This window comes from Stigmatopora argus, chromosome 7 (genome assembly GCF_051989625.1).
Source record: "Stigmatopora argus isolate UIUO_Sarg chromosome 7, RoL_Sarg_1.0, whole genome shotgun sequence".
Classification (NCBI taxonomy): domain Eukaryota; kingdom Metazoa; phylum Chordata; class Actinopteri; order Syngnathiformes; family Syngnathidae; genus Stigmatopora; species Stigmatopora argus.
Genome location: NC_135393.1, coordinates 20,106,953 through 20,126,064, shown reverse-complemented (window position 1 = coordinate 20,126,064; position 19,112 = coordinate 20,106,953). Strand labels below are relative to the sequence as shown.

At 46.9% G+C, this 19,112-nt stretch overlaps 1 protein-coding gene and 1 long non-coding RNA gene across 4 annotated transcripts; both read right to left on the bottom strand.

Annotated features, from left to right (window-relative positions):
- Positions 1-133: 133 nt before the first annotated feature.
- krt222 (keratin 222) lies at positions 134-16,219 on the bottom strand. 3 transcript variants are annotated; one of them, XM_077605044.1, is made up of 10 exons: positions 16,198-16,219; positions 15,823-16,030; positions 14,557-14,639; positions 14,211-14,364; positions 13,882-14,091; positions 12,901-13,026; positions 12,436-12,764; positions 11,301-11,464; positions 11,139-11,241; positions 134-1,794 (listed from the first exon to the last, which is right to left on the bottom strand). In XM_077605044.1, exons 2-10 carry the CDS (start codon positions 15,988-15,990, stop codon positions 1,578-1,580), a joined length of 1,554 nt encoding a protein of 517 aa, XP_077461170.1. In that variant the 5' UTR covers positions 15,991-16,030; positions 16,198-16,219; the 3' UTR covers positions 134-1,577. The 3 variants fall into 3 exon arrangements, with proteins under 3 accessions (XP_077461170.1, XP_077461168.1, XP_077461171.1); XM_077605042.1 differs by lacking the exon at positions 16,198-16,219 and having other exon boundaries at positions 15,823-16,183; XM_077605045.1 differs by lacking the exon at positions 16,198-16,219 and having other exon boundaries at positions 12,436-12,656; positions 15,823-16,183.
- LOC144077363 (uncharacterized) lies at positions 16,215-18,364 on the bottom strand. Its single transcript, XR_013301009.1, has 3 exons — positions 18,031-18,364; positions 16,552-17,502; positions 16,215-16,409 (listed from the first exon to the last, which is right to left on the bottom strand). It is a non-coding gene; the product is annotated as an uncharacterized LOC144077363 (long non-coding RNA).
- Positions 18,365-19,112: the final 748 nt, after the last annotated feature.

Here is a 19,112-nt window from a genome sequence, read left to right as displayed (position 1 = left end):
GTCCGTGCATTTCTGGTAGCGCCTTCAACGTATCAATCCAACCCTCAAAAACTATTTTATGGCTATAAAACCTCTACTGCAGCTACAGCTGCGACACAGAAAACAATCAAAAAATCAATGCACAAAAATGGGGTAAAATCCACTTCCTAGCAGCATTTATTGATTGAATACAAATACTGGAGCTTTTGAGACATTACAACCAGGCCAGGGGGGTGATTTTTCCCGGGAAAAGACAGCGATGGACGTCAATGGCGAAACGGCAAAAATTAAACTGGGGTAAAATCCACTTCCTAGCAGCATTTAGTGATGAAATACAAACACTGGAGCTTTTCAGATATCAGAACCGGGCCCACAATTGAAATATTATTTAGGAATATAGCCATATTATACTCACCAAAAATCCTTTTTAACTGTACACAATATCCATCCTCCTTTCTTTCTTCCTTCTTTTCTATCGCCATCGAAGCTGATGATGAAAGTCGAGCCTGCGATTCTGGTACCTGGCTGTGTGTTACCAGCAAAAGCTGATAGTGCACCGATACCACTTTTAAAATGTATTATGATTTGTTTTTTTATTTCAGCACTAAATTACAGCATACTCGCTTGAATCTTAAGTACTAAATGCCATCATGGCTTGGTCAGAAGTCCAATCCATTTGAACCCCTACTTCATACTGGAATACTTGTGACGTAATTTCCAATGAACTGTCAACTTTCTTTCATTGCGTTTCCCCAGGTAGAGCTGCGTCCAGTTTGTCTTCATATGTAAGCCTTTAACCAATCAAATTCGAGCCAATATTTGTTGCTGGGGTCAGAAATCTAACGGGATTCCTTCATAATCAGCTGCGCGGGCCCCGTCCCAATAGAATTATTTTCGGTTGCTTTAACCAATCAGAATTGGATTTGGCGACACTAAAGTTTTCTACAAAGTGTATGGGAACGTCTGCCTTTTTACGCCCTGCGATTGGACAGTGAGCGCGCGAACTAGCTAGCCTGCGCTAGCAAACATCTGTAGCCAGCTGCACAAGCCAATATATATTGTTGATATAATAGCGGCTTTGCAACCCGAAATGGAGGAAGTAGGAGAAGAAATGGATTTTGTTGCAGATTTACTGTCAAATTATTTTCAAGAAGGACTTTTCAATGAACAGAATGATCTTATACACGTGAAGCATAATGAACATGCATGACTAGATGCAGTGATGATAGCAAAACCAATATCATAATCTCATACTAAAAAGGGTCACAATTGCAGTGGAAGTGCTTGTATTGAAATGAATCTGGCATTGGGGTGGGCAAACTTTTCCAGTGTGGGCCACAGTCGGCGGAGGTTTTCATTCCAAGCCATGAAGAGGACACCTTTTCACCAATCTGGTGTCCCACAAGTCCAATCAATGGATTGCAGTCAAGTGCTTTGTGGGTTAAACGGTCTGTGCTGGATCAACGACATTCAAATAAGCACTGTCACAGATTTGAAGTCTTTCGAACCAATTTCAATTTTAATCACAGGCGAATTGTATCTTCTGAGTTGGTAGTATTTGGGCAAGTTCAGTAGCAAATGTTCGTGTAGCCATTGGCTCACTGGCTCACTGGCTCGTGGCCGCGAGATGTTTTCACGACGAGACGCAGCTCGACATCCGGAAGACGGTCCTTTTTCGCCGGGGCGCATCCCTCATCCGCCGCCGCGGCCATGTGAAGGTCCAAACGGAGCGACACGCACTTCCTGCCAAGTTTTGGATTGCCCCCGAAGGTGCAGCGCTCCCACTGTCGAATCACATTGTCCATCTTTTCCGCACTGAATAAAACAGGAAAACATGATTGCTTTTCCGTACGCCTCTGTGATTTTCTTCAGTCAAATACAGGTTTGAGGGTGCTGATGTGACATACTAGAGTGTTTGATCTATTAGTGTGACATACTAGAGTGTTTGATTTATTAGTGTGACATGCTAGAGTGTTTGATTTATTAACGATTGCATGTAAAGAAGCTATGACGAGTTTGGATTGAATGTGTGTATCGGTGTTCGATTGGTGATCCTTGGATCCACATGGCAAGTGTGGGGCATGTTAAAGTAGATCGGTATTCGATTATTGATGTCTTAGCAAAGAGCTTGAGGCACGGGAGGTCTGTTGAATCATTACAGTAAAAGTTTGGATTGAACTAACAACAACATCTCGCTGTTCTGATTATTTCCCCCTGTGTGTCAAGATCGAATGCAGGGTGTAACATTTTGGAGGCACCGCTGGGATTGCTGTTCAGATGTCCAGTGTCCAAGACCTGCTCACTGAATTCTGAGCCAGCTAAATCCCCCCAAACACTACAAACCAGGCAGATGGCAGTGAGAGGAGGTGTTGCTGTTTAAGAAGAACTGGAAGTTGGCGGTTGAGTACTTGTCATCTGAGGCCTACGAGATCATCAGAGGGACGGGAAAGACGTGCCAGTTCAGAGTTCACTCCTGTACAGTCAACAGAGCTCCTAGATCGTCAACAAAATGGAACAGTTACTCGAAGAGGTGGTAGGAACATTGAACAACCTGACGGAAAATAACCTACTGGAAATATGTGATTTTCTTAACATATTAAGAAGTGTTAAACGGAAATCGCGTCTATCATTAGTGGCTCACATTGTAAAGTACCTAGAAAGAGAAGAACTAGAGGAAGTAGAGGATGAAGGCATGTCCGAATTGTTGAAACTGAAAGAGAAAATATCAGATATGAAGCATGAAGTCAAAATAGATGAAAACGAAAAGCAAGGATCAAGATTGGAAGAGACTCCAATAACTTTGCCCCAGCTACCAGATGCTGCGGACCCTCAAGGGGGTGTGTCTCCCCAGCCACAGCCAAGCTCATACTGGCGCAAGGACTTCAAAATTGCTGGCCAGATAGGTGAACCAGGCCAAAGGGACAAGCTGACATTCTCCAGCCTTGTTCATCAAATTGAAAATGGACTGAATAGGGGTTACCTAGATGTGGAAATTATTGATGCAGTTATCAGAGCTATCTCCCCCAGTTTGCAGCTACGTAATTATTTGGAAGAGAAACCTAACCTCACTCTTCCCACACTCAAATGCATCCTACGCACTCACTTTCAGGAGAGGAGTGCTACCGACCTCTATAAGCAGTTAGCTTCAGAAGTGCAGCAGATCAAAGAGACTCCTCAAAGTTTCTTAATGCGAGTCTTGGGTCTTAGGCAGAAGGTACTGTTTGCATCTCGAGAATCAGAATCAGGACTCCAGTATGACCCAAGTTTAGTCCAGCGTATGTGCTTGCACACAATACTCACTGGTCTCCAGAGTGACAGTGTGAGGGTAGATATGCAGCCTCTCTTGCTGGACTGTAAGACTTCAGATGAACTGTTACTAGAGCGGTTAAATATAGCCTGTGCTAATGAAGTGGAAAGGAGAAATAAAAAGAAGTTTAGTACCCCACAGGCAGCGACACATGTTAGCAAGGTGCAGTCAGAAGAACTACGACCTACCAATTGCCCTGTAGAAGAAAAACCAAAAGTGTCCCCTGAGGTACGAGCGGAGTTGACTGAACTTAAGGCAAGTGTTGCTTCTCTTAAAGATCTCAGTGCAGAAATAGCTCAGATAAAGGAGATACTACAGCAGTCTACATTTCAGCCTCAGTCCTACCCCCCACCCTCAGTTAGAAGACCAGTTGGGGACCCCCAGCCACCTTCTGCTCAACAAAATTACTACAGCCAGCCCCCAGCACCCCACTGGAACATTAGCCGCCCTGCTTATGTCCCAAGGAGGTGTTTTGCCTGTCAGCGAGGAGGGCGAGATGTACAGTGCACACACTGTTATCGCTGTGGGAGTGGAGAACATTTCCAAGTTGGATGTAAAACACGAATTGTCAGGCCGCTAAGAGAAGCCCCTTTAAACGACTAGTGGTTGCCCCTGCGGGACGAGTGTCAACCATGAAGAGAGAGAAGTCTCAACTATTTATACATGGTGACTGTAGGAAATTTCCTAGCAGAGACAAAGGCACGTCCTACCGGCCACCCCCGGCAGCAATAGGTCATCAACATAAAATTACCTCCCTAGTTGGAAGGCAATGTCTAGTTCAGTGTTATTTGAATGGCCACCAACTACAAGCATTATGGGACACGGGTTCGCAAGTTTCAATTATTGACGAAAGGTGGAAAGAGGAATATTTACCTGGCGTGCGACTGAGAAATGTCTCAGAAATATTAGAAACATCTGCAGATCTGACATTGATTGCAGCAAATGGGATTGAGATGCCTTATATTGGGTGGGTTGAGACAACATTTCATTTGGTCTCAGGGGTACACAGAAAAAACCCATTGACAATTCCAATGCTTGTGACAAGCGGGCATCATCTGTCCCATCCCATTATTGGTTTTAACGTTATTGAACACATTCTGGCACAGACCGAAGTGGATCAACAGTACCTTGCTGTGAGGAGGGCTTTCCCAAGTCTCAAAAGAAACGAGGTGAGGACTTTTATACAGGCCGTCAGTGCGGAACAGATAGACCAGTATGTAGTGAGAGCTAGGAAAAACAGGGTTTTAGTGCCAAAACACACCATTATTCAGATTGAATGTCGTATAGCTGCCAAACCTTTCAAAGAGGGCACGAGTGTGCTTTTTCAGCCAGATGTGAATGCCCAGTGGCCAGAGGGTCTTGAGTTCAACGACACCTTGGTCAGGGTAAGAAAGGGTGTTTTCCCTGTCATCACAATTGATGTCTCGAATCCTACAGGCCATGATATTCTTTTACCCGGGCGCACTGTAATTGGCACAGTACAACAAATTTTGACTATACTTCCCGCTGAGATTTTTGAACCAACCCCAGCACCAACTGCAGTGAACCATACCAGCATTCGCACCCCATTCAATACAGGTGAACAATGGGACCCACCTGTAGATGTAAGTCACCTGACAGAGGAGCAGAGAAAGGTAGTCAAAAGAATGCTGAGGGAAGAGTGTCACTCCTTCTCAATCTCAGACAATGACATTGGCTGTATTGACAGATTACAAATGACTATCTCTCTCAAAGATTCTGAGCCAGTAAAGCGTTCATATATGTCAGTGCCCCGACCATTGTACCAAGAGATGAAGGGTTATCTCCATGACTTAATAGCACAGGGCTGGGTGAGAAAGTCAAACTCATCATACTCCTCGCCAGTCGTGTGTGTCAGAAAAAAAGATGGAACTCTTCGGTTATGCGTAGACTATAGAGACCTAAATAGGAAGACACATCCAGATAGACAGCCGATCCCCAGAGTTCAAGACATCATGGATAGCTTGGGCGGGAACTCCTGGTTTTCCCTCCTAGACCAGGGGAAGGCATATCATCAGGGGTTTATGTCTGAGGAATGCCGAGCACTGACTGCTTTTGTTACACCATGGGGACTGTACGAGTGGATCCGTATCCCTTTTGGCCTCATGAACGCCCCTGCATCGTTTCAGCGTTGCATGGAGGAATGTCTGGAAGGACTCCGGGATAATATCTGCATCCCTTACTTGGATGATACGCTGGTTTTCAGTAAGACTTTTGAAGGGCATGTAGAAAATGTGAGACAAGTACTTTGTCGCCTCAGAGAGTATGGCATCAAACTAAAACCCAGCAAGTGCAATCTCTTCAAAGCTGAAGTTCGCTATTTGGGCAGGATAGTTTCTGCAGAAGGCAGCAGGGTGGATCCTGCAGATTTTGAAGCTGTTCGATCACTGAAAGACATCAAACCACACACTGTGGGTCAACTCAGAAAGATGCTTGGTCTACTGACTTATTACAGACAATATATCAAAGACTTTTCCAGAAGAGCGAGTTGTCTGTATGACCTTCTGAAAACAGACCAGAGTAATGCCCCAAACAAAACAAAGACAAAGAAACCAAGCCATGTTGTTCCCTCAAACAAGCCGATCACATGGACTGACGAGCACCAGCAGGCGCTTGAACAACTGATTGAATGCCTGCTCCATCCACCAGTATTAGGATTCCCAGATTTTACCCAGCCATTCATTGTACACACTGATGCCTCACACCAAGGGTTAGGTGCAGTGTTGTGTCAGAAGCAGGATGGCAAACTTAGAGTCATTGCCTACGGCTCCCGCACATTGACAGCAGCTGAAAAGAATTATCACTTACATTCTGGTAAACTGGAATTTTTGGCTCTAAAATGGGCAATCACTGACAAGTTTCGAGATTATTTGTACTATGCCCCAGCATTCACGGTATATAGCGACAACAACCCGCTCACATACATTCTATCCACTGCAAAATTAAATGCAACCACTTCCAGGTGGGTTGCAGAATTGGCTGATTTCCACTTTACAATAAAATATAGGCCAGGGAGGGAAAACAATGATGCTGATGCTTTGTCAAGGATGCCGCTGGATGTTGAGTCGTTGATGAAGGAATGTTCTGAGGAACTACCACCCGATGCCATCGTTGCCACGATCCAAGCAATCAAGGTACAGGAAATGTTCCCTTTGAGTCTGCCTTCATTACAGATGTGCTGTTCAGTGACAGATGTAGAGGAGACAGCTGCTGCGTCAATCAGCCCTATACCAAAAGAAGAGGTAAGGAAAGCACAACAATCTGACCTGTTCATTCGTCCTGTGTTGAATTATAAACTGTCAGGTTGTAAGCCATCAGCGGAGGAGTTGAAGTTGCTCAGCCCAAAGACAAAATGTTTGCTCAGGCAGTGGGACAAACTGATAACAGACAGTGACGGGATTCTGTACAGAACCACCACAACCCGTAAACAGTTAGTCTTACCGGAACAATATCGAGGAACAGTAATGAAAGAGTTGCATAATAACATGGGGCACCAGGGTGTCGACCGCACAGTATCCCTTGTGCGTGATCGTTTCTTCTGGCCATATATGCAGTCTGATATTGAACATTATGTGACTAAAACCTGTCCTTGCCTAAAACAAAAAAAACCATGCCAGGAACAGAGAGCACCATTGACGAATATTGTGACAACACAGCCCTTTGAGCTGGTTTGCATTGACTTTCTTCATCTTGATCGATGCAAAGGCGGATATGAGTATATCCTCGTTATTGTCGATCACTTTACACGTTTTGTCCAAGCATATGCCACCACCTCCAAGTCAGGAAAGGCTGCTGCAAACCTTATCTTCAATGACTTTGCCCTGAAGTTTGGGTTCCCCTTACGTATCCACCATGATCAGGGAAGAGAATTTGAAAATAATTTGTTCACACAGTTGAAGAGACTCAGTGGCATGGCTGGATCCAGGACAACACCTTATCACCCGATGGGTAATGGTCAGGTGGAACGAATGAACAGGACATTGCTGCAGATGCTAAGAACACTGAGTGAGACACAGAAATCAAATTGGAAGGAGTCTTTGAACAAGCTTGTGCATGCGTACAACTGTACCCGTTGTGATGTGACAGGTTATTCACCATTTTACCTACTGTTCGGGAGATCGCCGAGGCTTCCAGTGGACATGCTCTTTGGACTGTACAACAAGTCCGATACAGATGGACAGCAGGACTATGTGGAGAAATGGAGACGAGGGATGGAGGAGGCGTACACCATTGCCACCGAGAGTGCACGGAAAGCTGCAGAACGAGGTAAAAAGCACTATGACACCAAAGTGAGGAGCTCTGTGCTACAACCAGGAGAGCGCATCCTGATAAAAAACCTGACACCAAGAGGCGGACCTGGAAAACTCCGTGACTTCTGGGAAGATACAGTTCATACGGTGGTGAGGCGAATGGGATCTGATCTACCAATTTATGAAGTCAGGCCAGAAAAAGGTAAAGGGCGTTCCAGAGTTCTGCACAGAAATCTACTGATGTCCTGTGATCATTTACCTGTTGAGGCAACACTAGAAGAAGGAAAAATTGGCAAAAGTATGCAGAGAAAGAAACAGCAGCCCGTATCTCATCTTCAAGAGTCAGACGAAGACAGTGGTGACGAATATGACTTTCACTACCAGCCCCTCCAGGTGCTAAATGAGAGAGATGCCCAAGGGATGGAGTCTGAGCACAGGCCACTGTCAGCGAATCGGAGACTCGGAGTGAAGGGCCCTGCTTCCGGACCAGTACAACGAGAAGATGACTATCAGCGGGAGGACCTGCCTGGTGAGGGAACAAATCTGGCTGTTGAAGATCCTCGTGATGATCATTTATCAGAGACCTCTCCGCCAACCACTGTGAATGAACCTGAGGCGTTGACTTATGAACGGCCAAGAAGGGAGAGACATCCACCACGACGAACGACCTATGATCAGCTTGGTGTCCCCTCCTGTTATAGTACTCAGTCACCACATCAGCTGGTACCTGCTTACCCTGCACCAGGAGTGGTTCCTTGGTTAGTACACCTGCAGCCATATTACATTCAACCACCCTTTATGTATGGACTCCAACAGGCTTGAGCCTACAAGGGTGGCATGTATTATGCGAACATGGACTGTTACGACTGTGATTACAGTTTCCATCCAGTGAACGTGGACCGTACGAGTTGTGGATTATATTTGAACTGTGGCCCTTGCCGCCTGGAGTTTTCATGAGTATCAGTTTACAGAAGAGGATGTGAAATGACAAGTTCGCTAGACTGTTCAGCATAACAACCAACAAGGGGAAGATATTTGGAATATACTGATGTCGGGACGACATTTGTTTTTGTGGGGGAGAGTGTGACATACTAGAGTGTTTGATCTATTAGTGTGACATACTAGAGTGTTTGATTTATTAGTGTGACATGCTAGAGTGTTTGATTTATTAACGATTGCATGTAAAGAAGCTATGACGAGTTTGGATTGAATGTGTGTATCGGTGTTCGATTGGTGATCCTTGGATCCACATGGCAAGTGTGGGGCATGTTAAAGTAGATCGGTATTCGATTATTGATGTCTTAGCAAAGAGCTTGAGGCACGGGAGGTCTGTTGAATCATTACAGTAAAAGTTTGGATTGAACTAACAACAACATCTCGCTGTTCTGATTATTTCCCCCTGTGTGTCAAGATCGAATGCAGGGTGTAACACTGAATTCAAAAGGGAAAACAGATGGAATCCACAAGTGAGCCATCGTCCCTGAAAAGGCCTGAAAAGGCTGTAGAAATGCGTGCCACTAGATGACAGCAAACTTGCATTGCACACAAATCCAGCGGCAGAGTCCTATTTTCCTACAGCATTAAATATGTACAGCAGGGGTCACCAAACTACGGCCCGCGGGCCGGATACGGCCCGTCAGCACATTTGGCCCGGCCCTCCGAACAATACCAGAGACGCTATCGGATTTTTTTCCTATTTGACCTTGAAGACTGGGACGTTTTAATCTTGTGTTTGGTTCATTGCACCCCCGCTGAGCCTACAAATCATCCCAGTGAAGCGGGGCTTCGCATTGCTTCTTTGGTGACACGCGCGGGGAGAGGGTTTCCCTTTGATGCACGCGGGCACGTCCACCGGTGCATGCGTGATGCATGCGCGAGCACAGTGTTACCGAGACATCTGGACGATCAGAGGTGAGGGCGGAGCCCTGGGACCATCGCAGACTATTCAAGCATATAAAAACTGTGCAACCTGTTTGAGAATTGTTCTTTTTGACCCAGAGCTGTGGAGGGGAGCAACTCTGAATTTGATTTATATATTAGGAATAAATATCTTCTATGAAAAACCCAGAGAGAGTTATTTAGTTATTATTTATTTCATAAATAGTTTTATTTATTTCCTGTTTTTTCTGTGAAGAAATCAGAGAGGGTTATTTAGTTATTATTTATTTCATTATTAGTGTTATTATTTGTTTCCTGACTTTTTTTCTGTAAAGAAACTGGAAAGGGTTATTTGGTTGTGTGGCTTTCTGGAAAACAATAAATTTTATAAGCTCCCCTACAATCGTCGCACTTTTTCTGTTACAAACTGATACCGGCCCCCCATCAGAGAAGGGAAAAGTTATGTGGCCCTCACAGGAAAAAGTTTGGGGACCCCTGATGTACAGCCAATAGTGACTGAGCAGATGTGAAGTGGTTGCGTCAATTTTTCTCTTTTGTAAATCTTAGCTGACTAACTGAAAAGTGGACGACTACAACCTGGACGCGTCGCCACTTATTCATAGGATACTAAGTGTTAAGTATGAACTATCCAGTTGCTTCATCAACAATGCCATTGACAGCTGGATAAAAAACAACAACAACAAATTCAACATTGGCATTTTTTTTCCTGGGCGGCAGGTTTTAATGAACGTGACAAATAGGTCAAATGTCATAGATCGCAGAATCGGGGGTTCCAGCGGCTGCGCCTAATTATCTTCAACAACTGATCAGTGTAGCGCAGGGGTGGCTGGCCAAGTCCGGTCCTGGAGAGCCCCATCCCGGTCTCCGCTCTGGTTTCCATGTCTCCCTCCACCAACACACCTGAATCAAATCGTCCAGCTTGATGATTTTGATTCAGGTGTGTTAGAGGGGTAGGGAGGGAGATATGGGGGAAAAAAGACTGAATGACAGGGGCTCTCCAGGACCGGACTTGACCACCCCTGGTGTACTGTTATGTACCAATGTGTGTACTGTTATGTACCAATGTGTGTACTGTTATGTACCAATGTATGGGAATTTTTAGCTTTTCAACCTTTCACTTTTTAGTCATTCATTGTAGTAATTGAGTAAATTCTACAGCAAAAACGTCATGAACACAAAAGCAGTCCCGAGCAAGTTGATACCTAAAAATTTGGTTAGCGTCTTTAAATAACACGGCATGGTAATCACCAGACATATACACACACATTTTCTCCATTCTTGTTTAAATTAGCCCAACTTTACGAGGTTGTAGTCGACTGTCGTGGGAGGTCATGCAAGTTACGGCACCGACGCGGCCCGAGGCCTCAGTCATTTCGATTTGGTTTGCCCTAAAAAAATTCCACTCCTGTCTGCTCCGACAACAAAAGGGACCGCGCCTCGAAGACACCACACCGGCCGGGCGAGACTCTACATTAAACACATCAATCATTAAAGGGAGAAAAGTTCCCAAGAAGCTTCAAGATGAATCACGTGTGAGAATGGAAATGGGCCGTCTGCTTTTGCACGCCGCCTAAATCACCCGTGGAAGAACACGGAGGAATGGCTAAACGTCCACTCGATTGCTGCCGGACACCTCGCCGACTGATGCGCGCACGCAAGAGTGGCCAATGTTTAGTAGTACTTACGCAACGGTGCCGCGGCCTTCCGCACGCTCCCGCACTCGGTTACCCGCCAGCACCTCCCGAGTCCTCACAGTGGCGATGGGTACATTTTCATCCGCTTCCGGTTCTGATAACGACACGTGGGTCAGGCGGGTGTCCGCACGCGGCTCATTTTGCAGCGGTTACCTGCCAAGACGAGCGTGGCGCTTTCCTTTGGTTCGCTGTCCTTTTGTAGGAGCGAAGTGGTTTCGGGATCGGACGTTGCTTCGTCATGGAAGCTGTTTTGGCCACTCTTGTCACAAGATTTCCCAAGTGGCCAGCTCGACTGCCATTGGCCAGGACCCGTGTACCTGCAGGGGGGGGAAGAAGCATGTTGCTAACTAGTATGTGCATTGTACTTTTAGGATGAGGCTTACGTTCCATTCGCTAATATTGTGTTTTTATTTGTGTTTTTTTTTTCTGGATGCCTGTTAGATGAGGTTCAACCCTTTCATGCACCGATGGTGATTTTCTTTTCAGGACTTACTGGCCACTCCTTTCACTCATCGGCTGTTATTGTCGGCGCTAGACGTCTAGACTGGGAGGAGGCCAAATGAACTTAAGGTTCATTCCCTCCCCTCCCGATCAAAAGGTGCACGCTAGGCTACGTTGTTCCTAGCTATGGGGTGAGCTGGCAGATATTAGCGTATCTGAAATGAGTCATCATCTCCCATAAAGGCATCTCAACTCTGATGTAGTCTGTAATAATAAAAGAGTGTATCATAGGAAAAGTGGAAATGTCTCATGTGGTTAGGAGCAATTGGCCTCCAAGTGGTGAGTGAGTTTATAGCTCGACGGGTTTGCAAGCAAAATGTCAAAAAGGCGTCTTCCCCAAAAAGTAGCGCAATCAACAAAGCAAGACCAGACTAGCTTGATGAGAAAGGAGCGTGCTATTAGGTAGCGTCACTTTCCAACGAACCATATAATGCCGTTTTCCCGCATTCGAGTGAAGCGAGTCAACACGGTGAATCCCGGACCACCCAAATCCCTCCCGTTGAGCCGCCGACGGCTCCGATAAAATGACTCATCCACGCCATCCCCTGCGCTGGAGCAGACGCAGCTTTTTTTGGCCTGGGGAAGAATACTAAAGCGTCCTCTTGTTCCCAAACGCTACAAAGAAATGGAACAAGTAAGCGCAGGCCGTGGACGTGAGCTGATGGAGGATGTGTTTGTCGGTCGCGTGAACGGTGACTGGGCTCAGTAGAGCGGAAGCGGTTAGTCCTCCTCCCCCCCCCGATGGCGTTGATGGAAGCACACGGGGTCCCGGGCCTTCCTCACCCACCGGCCTTCTTCCCGTTCCAGCAGTCGCCTGTAAGCGGCGATCTCTCGCTCCAGTCGCGTTTTGTGGTGGAGCATCCGGGCGCGGCGCCGACGCTGCGCGCCCAGCCCGTTCCTCACTTGCTCCAGTTCAGCCCGCAGCCCGTCGATGACCTGGCAAAGTTCCCGCAGCTGGCCGGAGTACAGCTCTTGGGTGTTCCGCAGAGAGCTCTCCGGGCCTTTCTCCTGGAAAAGAAGGGGAAAACAAGCCGTCAAAAAGCAGGCCCACGCCCTTATTTTGGGTCGGACTGAAAATGAGGCTTGGCGTCTTGGCCTTCCGGGCAAATAGGGGCTCTGCGGCAAAACACAAAAGAGCGGAGAGTGACATTTGACTCCAAGGACCGACGGGTGCCGACGAAATGCCCATGACGGAAGTCACGGTTGCTTCCGTGGGTTTAACATGAGACCGCGTCTGTTGGGGCTTCCTTACCAAGGCACGGAGGGTCTCCATCTCCACCCGGAGGGAGCGCCATCGCCCTCGGGCCTCCAATAAGTCGGCCCGAGCCTGCGGCAACGCCGCGCTGCCGAGATCAACCTGCGTCGAGGCTGCTTCCAGCTGAAGCAAAGAAGAAGAAGAAGAAGCTGAGAGGGTGCTTGGCTGGCCTCTGGCTCCCTGGGTTTTCTTCCTAATTCTGGGGCCAGGTGTGGGACCCTCGGAGAGGGCTCAGCTATGGGGCTGGGTACGGTGCGGTGCAGGTCCAGATAAGGTTGCTTACAATAGGGCAGGGCTATATTACCCAAGCTTTTCTTCCTGTTGGCTTGTCTCTGTCATAGTGGATCAACTGGCTTTGATGAGTTGATTTTCCCTCCATCTATCAAAGTGCCATTTATCTGATCCACTGCGATTGTTGACATATGTAACATATCTGAGATCATAGAAATGGCCAAAGAGGCAGCAGAGAAACCTCCGTCACGTGGCATAAATCATCTAACGGCATAAAGAGGTTGACAGGCATTGAATTGAATTGAATCCAAGTGAACAGAATTGAACATGTAGAGCCGCCCAATCTTTGAGTTTGTCTTGAAAGCCAGCGAGCGGTGGCAGCTGTGTTGACACTCTGCACAGCTGCAGCCGCTCACGCCCCGTCAGATGCATCAAAGCACCCACCACGTTTGGCCGCTATAACAATAAAATTGAAGTATTCAAAAAAATAGGGAACAATCAGCAAGTTCTCTTTGACCTTAACTATCGTTCATGACTCTGTCGTGTAAAACGACAATGATACAAAAACAAACTAACAAACAAACACACAACATATAGTACGAGTATAATGGGGTATCAAATTGTTGAGTTTTGGTGAACACCATTTGGATTCAAATGTATAATAGATAACTAGATGCAAGGCAACTAGGTAGTATTTGGTAGAATAACGCGGCAGGAAAAACAAACAAGTCGGGGGGCGACGGGTACCTCCGCCGAGGCTCCGCTTTGGCCGGCTCCGGCTTCCGATGGGCTCGGTCCAGGGGATCCGCCGGCTCTCTGGTTCTGGCCCAGCTCACCTTGAGCTCGGATTTGGTCCAGGAGTCTGCTCAGCGCCATCTCCGCGCCACCTTTCTCCGCTTGGACTACCGATAGAGCATCGCCAGAGGGAAGTCGTCGCAACTGCGCCGCTCGGGCTGCCTGCGACCACAGGGGAGGGAGGGGGGTTGGTAGGGCGGTCTTGCCGGATTTTTGCCCACGGAAGGTTGACAACGGTAAGCGGGGAAAACAGAAAGAGAAGCCATCCCGCTGTGAATGACCTCATACTCTTGGTGGATGACCCGAAGCTCGGTCACGGAGTTTTCAACGTTTGCCCGCAGAATGACACGTCTCTGCTGGTTCTTCCTCTTAGACTCCCTCAAAAGGTCCACTTGCTCCTCCAGACGGCGGGTGAGGCGCTGTTCTCGCTCGCAGCTGAAACGCACACGTTCGATGATCGCACGACGACGTGCCGTAGACAAACGGAAGGATGGAGTACGAGGACTCGGAAGAGGACGTTTCCACGTCAAGACAAAGCGGCACGGCCCGTGAGGGGCGTCTCTGTGGGTGGGGGGTTCGGACTGGCCTTTAAAGGAAGGAAAGGCTTGAGGTCATTGAAAGGCTGACCTGCTCTCGATGGCAGCCGCTCTGCTTTTCATGCTTTCACATTGCAATGCCAACTGGGCATTCTCCAACAGTAGTTTGCCAACCTGCAACAATAAAAGGAAGGAGAAGAAGAAGAAGAAGAAGAAAAGGTGATAACAACTCCATAGCTACTCAATCAATTAGTATCTGGAAAATCTGGGTTTCTAGTGTAGTCTATCATATTTCTGTATCCCTTTTCCCAATGTTTCTTCTTTCTTTCTCTCCTCTAAAGACTCTCATATCCTACTCTTTTTTTTTTTTTAAATATCAACAACAAGCACAGGTCGTTAATAGCAAGAGCCACAGGGGCTATTCCAAACAAGCTAAAAGCACAACAAAAGTGTTTAAGGATTAAAAGGCATTCAAATTAAAATCTGCCTGTTCAAGCATCTGAACAAAACAGGTTTTTTTGGATAACGTATTTAATTGGCAACATTTGTTTTAGTATGCCACAGAAGATATCCGCGACACGACACGCCCATGTTGAAGGAAAGCCAAATAGAGAATGACTAGGAATATGTAAAGCGTTTACAGGAATCCGATGGGAGTGTTTCAATCTTTTTATTACAGCAGAAGCCTTAAGCCTTTCTAAGACTGCGGGATCAAAAAGCACTTCATCTCTAAGCACTTCATGAATTGGACTTGATGTCATACAAACAAAACCAAGTGCCTCATTATCTGACACATTTGGCTGAGACCAGCGACCACTTCAATTTGACTTTTTTCTTCTTCTTCTATCCGGGCCTTCCACCATGCCAACGACGTGAACGTGACATTCCGAAAACAGGTGCGCCCGCACCGCTAATTGAAAGGCATCGCTCGACTTTTACAATACGAAAGGCTATTGATTGAAGGTGGTTTGAATATCCGCCGAGAAGTGCCACTGGTTGGCGTTGCGGTGTGACCGCACGCTTCCGTCGGATGGCCATCACGAAGTCGTGTGACGATTGGACAACGTCTCGTCAGCCCCAATATGCGCATTTTGGGCAAAAACAAAGTCAAAGGGAACGGCTCGGGGAGGGAGGCTGAAGCAGCGGCGCTTGGTTTTCTAGACAAGTCAAAAGTATGCCGTGGTAAAACATTCGTTACGTTACTCGAGTAAATGCGATGCCTGACGACACACCTGCGGTATAGAGTTAGGGCGTTGTCATTTTTTATGCAAAGTTTCTTTTGAACTGCTTTTGGCAAGCAAACAGCCACAAGTCAAATCCTACAGCGCACGGTGGACCAATCATTAACCAGACTCACCTGAGCACGGAGTTCCTCCACGGCGTCCTCCTGCTCGGACCAGGGCCGAGAAGTTGGGTGGTTTCTGGCCAGGTGGCGCCGGTCGCCCTCCCGCGGGAGCCGGTTCGCCCACGGCAGCCCGTTCGCCCGCTCCGGGAAGCCCTTGAAACCAGGGTTGGCGCCCCACATGATCTGACTAGAGTTCCGCGGCGAGTCCGTCTAAAAGTGACTGGCGAGGACAGAAAGGGTCGTTGGTGGAGGTCACTTTCATCTCCAAAGAAAGCCCACGTATACTTGTTTCCGAGCAGAAGTGATCCTTGTACTCCACTCGGCCTGGTTTTTAGGGCACGCTTTCAGAGGCGTGAACCGAGTCAATGTTTACCCAGTGGTACTCACGTGAAGTCCCGCGGCCTCCCGGGCGGAAAAGAGCCGTGGCGGTCCCAGTTCTCGCTCACCAGAAGCTCTCGTCCCAGCTTCAGCAAATTTCCGTCCGGAGAGCCGCCCCACGGCGATACGTACCCCCTCCTCGCCGCCGCCCGGGAGGGCATCCCCGGCCGAGACGGACCGTGATGGATCGGCTTGCTTTCCAGAACTTGCGACGCGTCCTCCTGGGTCCAGCGGCAGGCAAAAAAATAGGCGTTGGGAGGGTGGAACAGAGCTTACGTGTACCACGAGCAAGACTTTGTGCGCTGTGATCCGTCCTGGCCACGCGCTGGGGCCCTTTGTCCAATCTGATCCAGGATTACTTACTACTTTGTGGCTCTCAAACAAGCTGCAACACAACGTGGACGGGAAGCCACCACCGCCAGTCCAATTGAACTCTGGACGTGTTTACAAAAAGAAGCATCCAAAAATGTGTGTGTGTGTGTGTGTGTGTTGCCACTTGTGGACTTTTCCCAGAACAATTTGGCTGGAGAAAGAAAGTCATGTGCAAAGACCATAAGATTTTCCTGACAACAACATTCTATATTTGATGACAATAAAAGCATTAGTATTTCTATTCAGTTGACTCTTTTTAATTCCACAGCTTGAACAAGAACAACAATTCTCTTTTCCACTTCTAGTTGATCAACAAGCGGCACAGAATGTATTCAAGCCATCCATCCGGCTTTGAGAGAAACACTATCCGTTTATCTTTGAGGTGTGAGCACCATCAATGTTTCTTTTGTTCAGTCCAGGTCTTTCATTGCTTTAGTCAATTTGCACTTGCGCGCGGGTAAATTTGTTCATCAAATAACTTGTCCATAAGCACTTTCCCTATTGGGCCCGCACGGGGAGGGAGGACCTCATGTCGTCGCTCGTAACCACGGCCGCCGTTTGACAAATATTCATTCAAATAGATAAGATTCCTATTCACGTAGGTTGTTAAAATGCTCATGAATTAAGTTAAAAAGTTGCAGGTAAAAGGTACATGAAGCGAGTGAGATGAATTCTCTCTGGCGAACAGCAGGAAGTTCATTGTCAACCTTTCCCCATTTTTCTGGCTGCAAACAAAGAAAGTACGCCTTGAACGGCGGCGTGACCGTTGATCATGGCGGAAGAGATCGGAGATGGTTTCTTGTCACCATCCAGACTTCATTCCTTACATTTTTTATCCACACCTTGAGTGGCCGCGTTGTCGTTTATAATGATGGAAGAGTTGGGACATTTGTTCTTGTCACCATCCAAACTTCATTCCTGGCATTTTTCATCTATCGGTCGCTGCAAAAGACAAAGAGTTTCCTTTGAAATGACACAACCGGAAAAAAAAAAGAAAAAAAAGGGCGTTTCCAACCGTCTGGCTGGAGCGCTTCCACCATTAGAGCATTACAACCATTAAGAGCAAATATGTCATTCACTTGACTAAGCATTACATTTCTCGTCATCCAAACGAGACGTGAGATATGCCGACGATTCTGCGCCTCGACTCAATCCTCTTTGAACGACCCGCCGTGCCTCGAAGGGGTAAAACGAGCCGGTGGCAAAAATGGCTTCAGAGAAATCCACGTGCCGGCGGAATAGTTGTTGATGGCTCGTGGCCTGACAAAAACTCTGGTCCTCATCCCTTTTTATTCCATGTTTTTTTATTGATTTTTTTCAAAAGAATGTTTGTCCAAAGGCCCCAGGCTTACATGAGATCACAAAACAATTAAACTAGGAGTGCCAAAGCCTCAATGCCACCGAGTGTTATGCAGAACAGGGCTAGGCAAACAAGTTTGACACCAAACAAGTCCGGACTCAGTCACTTACGCCAGCCAGCGTCAGCATTCCCAGCGACGCTGATGATTTTCTCCTTTATCGTCAGCGCGCGGCGAGGCTTAATGACGTCGGCCAATGGGACCATTTCCCCGACGGGGAAGCCACGTGACAGAAAATGAACAGAAATGTCCACCTAAGGCGATCAACACAAATCCCGCCACTCCTCTCGGGACGAATCGGCGTCGAATTGAACCGTCAGCCCCGGATGGCATCGTTAGATACCAGCCAATAGGCACGCACGCGCCCACACCCCTGCTTCCGTCTAAGTTTCCCTGCCAGTTGCAGCTGTTGCACAATGATTATATTTTACGATGATGTGAGAGTGGAATGCGGTTAACGGGTAAAATAATTGCGTGGCTGCAGAAGGGTGTGAGAGTAAGAAATTCCACCCGTTTATCCAGCTGGGAAACAATCACGGGCGTCGGCCATCAGATAATCTTGTCCAAAGACAGTTAGTAGGAGACAAACGAGTCTTGCCGCCCATGGCCTCTTTCTTTTCGAGTAGAAGAAGAAACTCCTTTTCACTTTGGAAAATTCCTGCTTCATTTCTAAATGACTTCAGAGGACATGTTTTAAGAGACATGCCCACAGCACATTTGATTTTTTTAATTCATCTTCTCACAGTCAAACCAATTTGTTCATGAAGGGTTCAATTAGAATGATAATCTGCATCAACTCCTTTCCATAACACAGAGTATTTTTCACTTTGAAATATAATTACAATGAAACGGAATTGGATTGGATTGGATAACTTTATTCATCCCGTATTCGGGAAATTTCATTGTCACAGTAGCAAGAGGGTGAGAATACAGACACAGTAAAATACATTTTAGACATAAATAGATAGGTAATAAGTAAGTTAATACATAAATACATGAATAAATATATAAATAAATAAGCGTGTTGCTTAGCACATATATACATACATACACATAAATATTTAAAATAACGACAGGTGCTCATTCTAGGGTGGAAATGGGAAACGGTGCCTGAGCTGAAAAACAATTGCTTTGACTTTTTTTCCCCCCAGAAGCCTACACGGCAAGAACGCGCTAGCCAGTCCAGAAGCACGT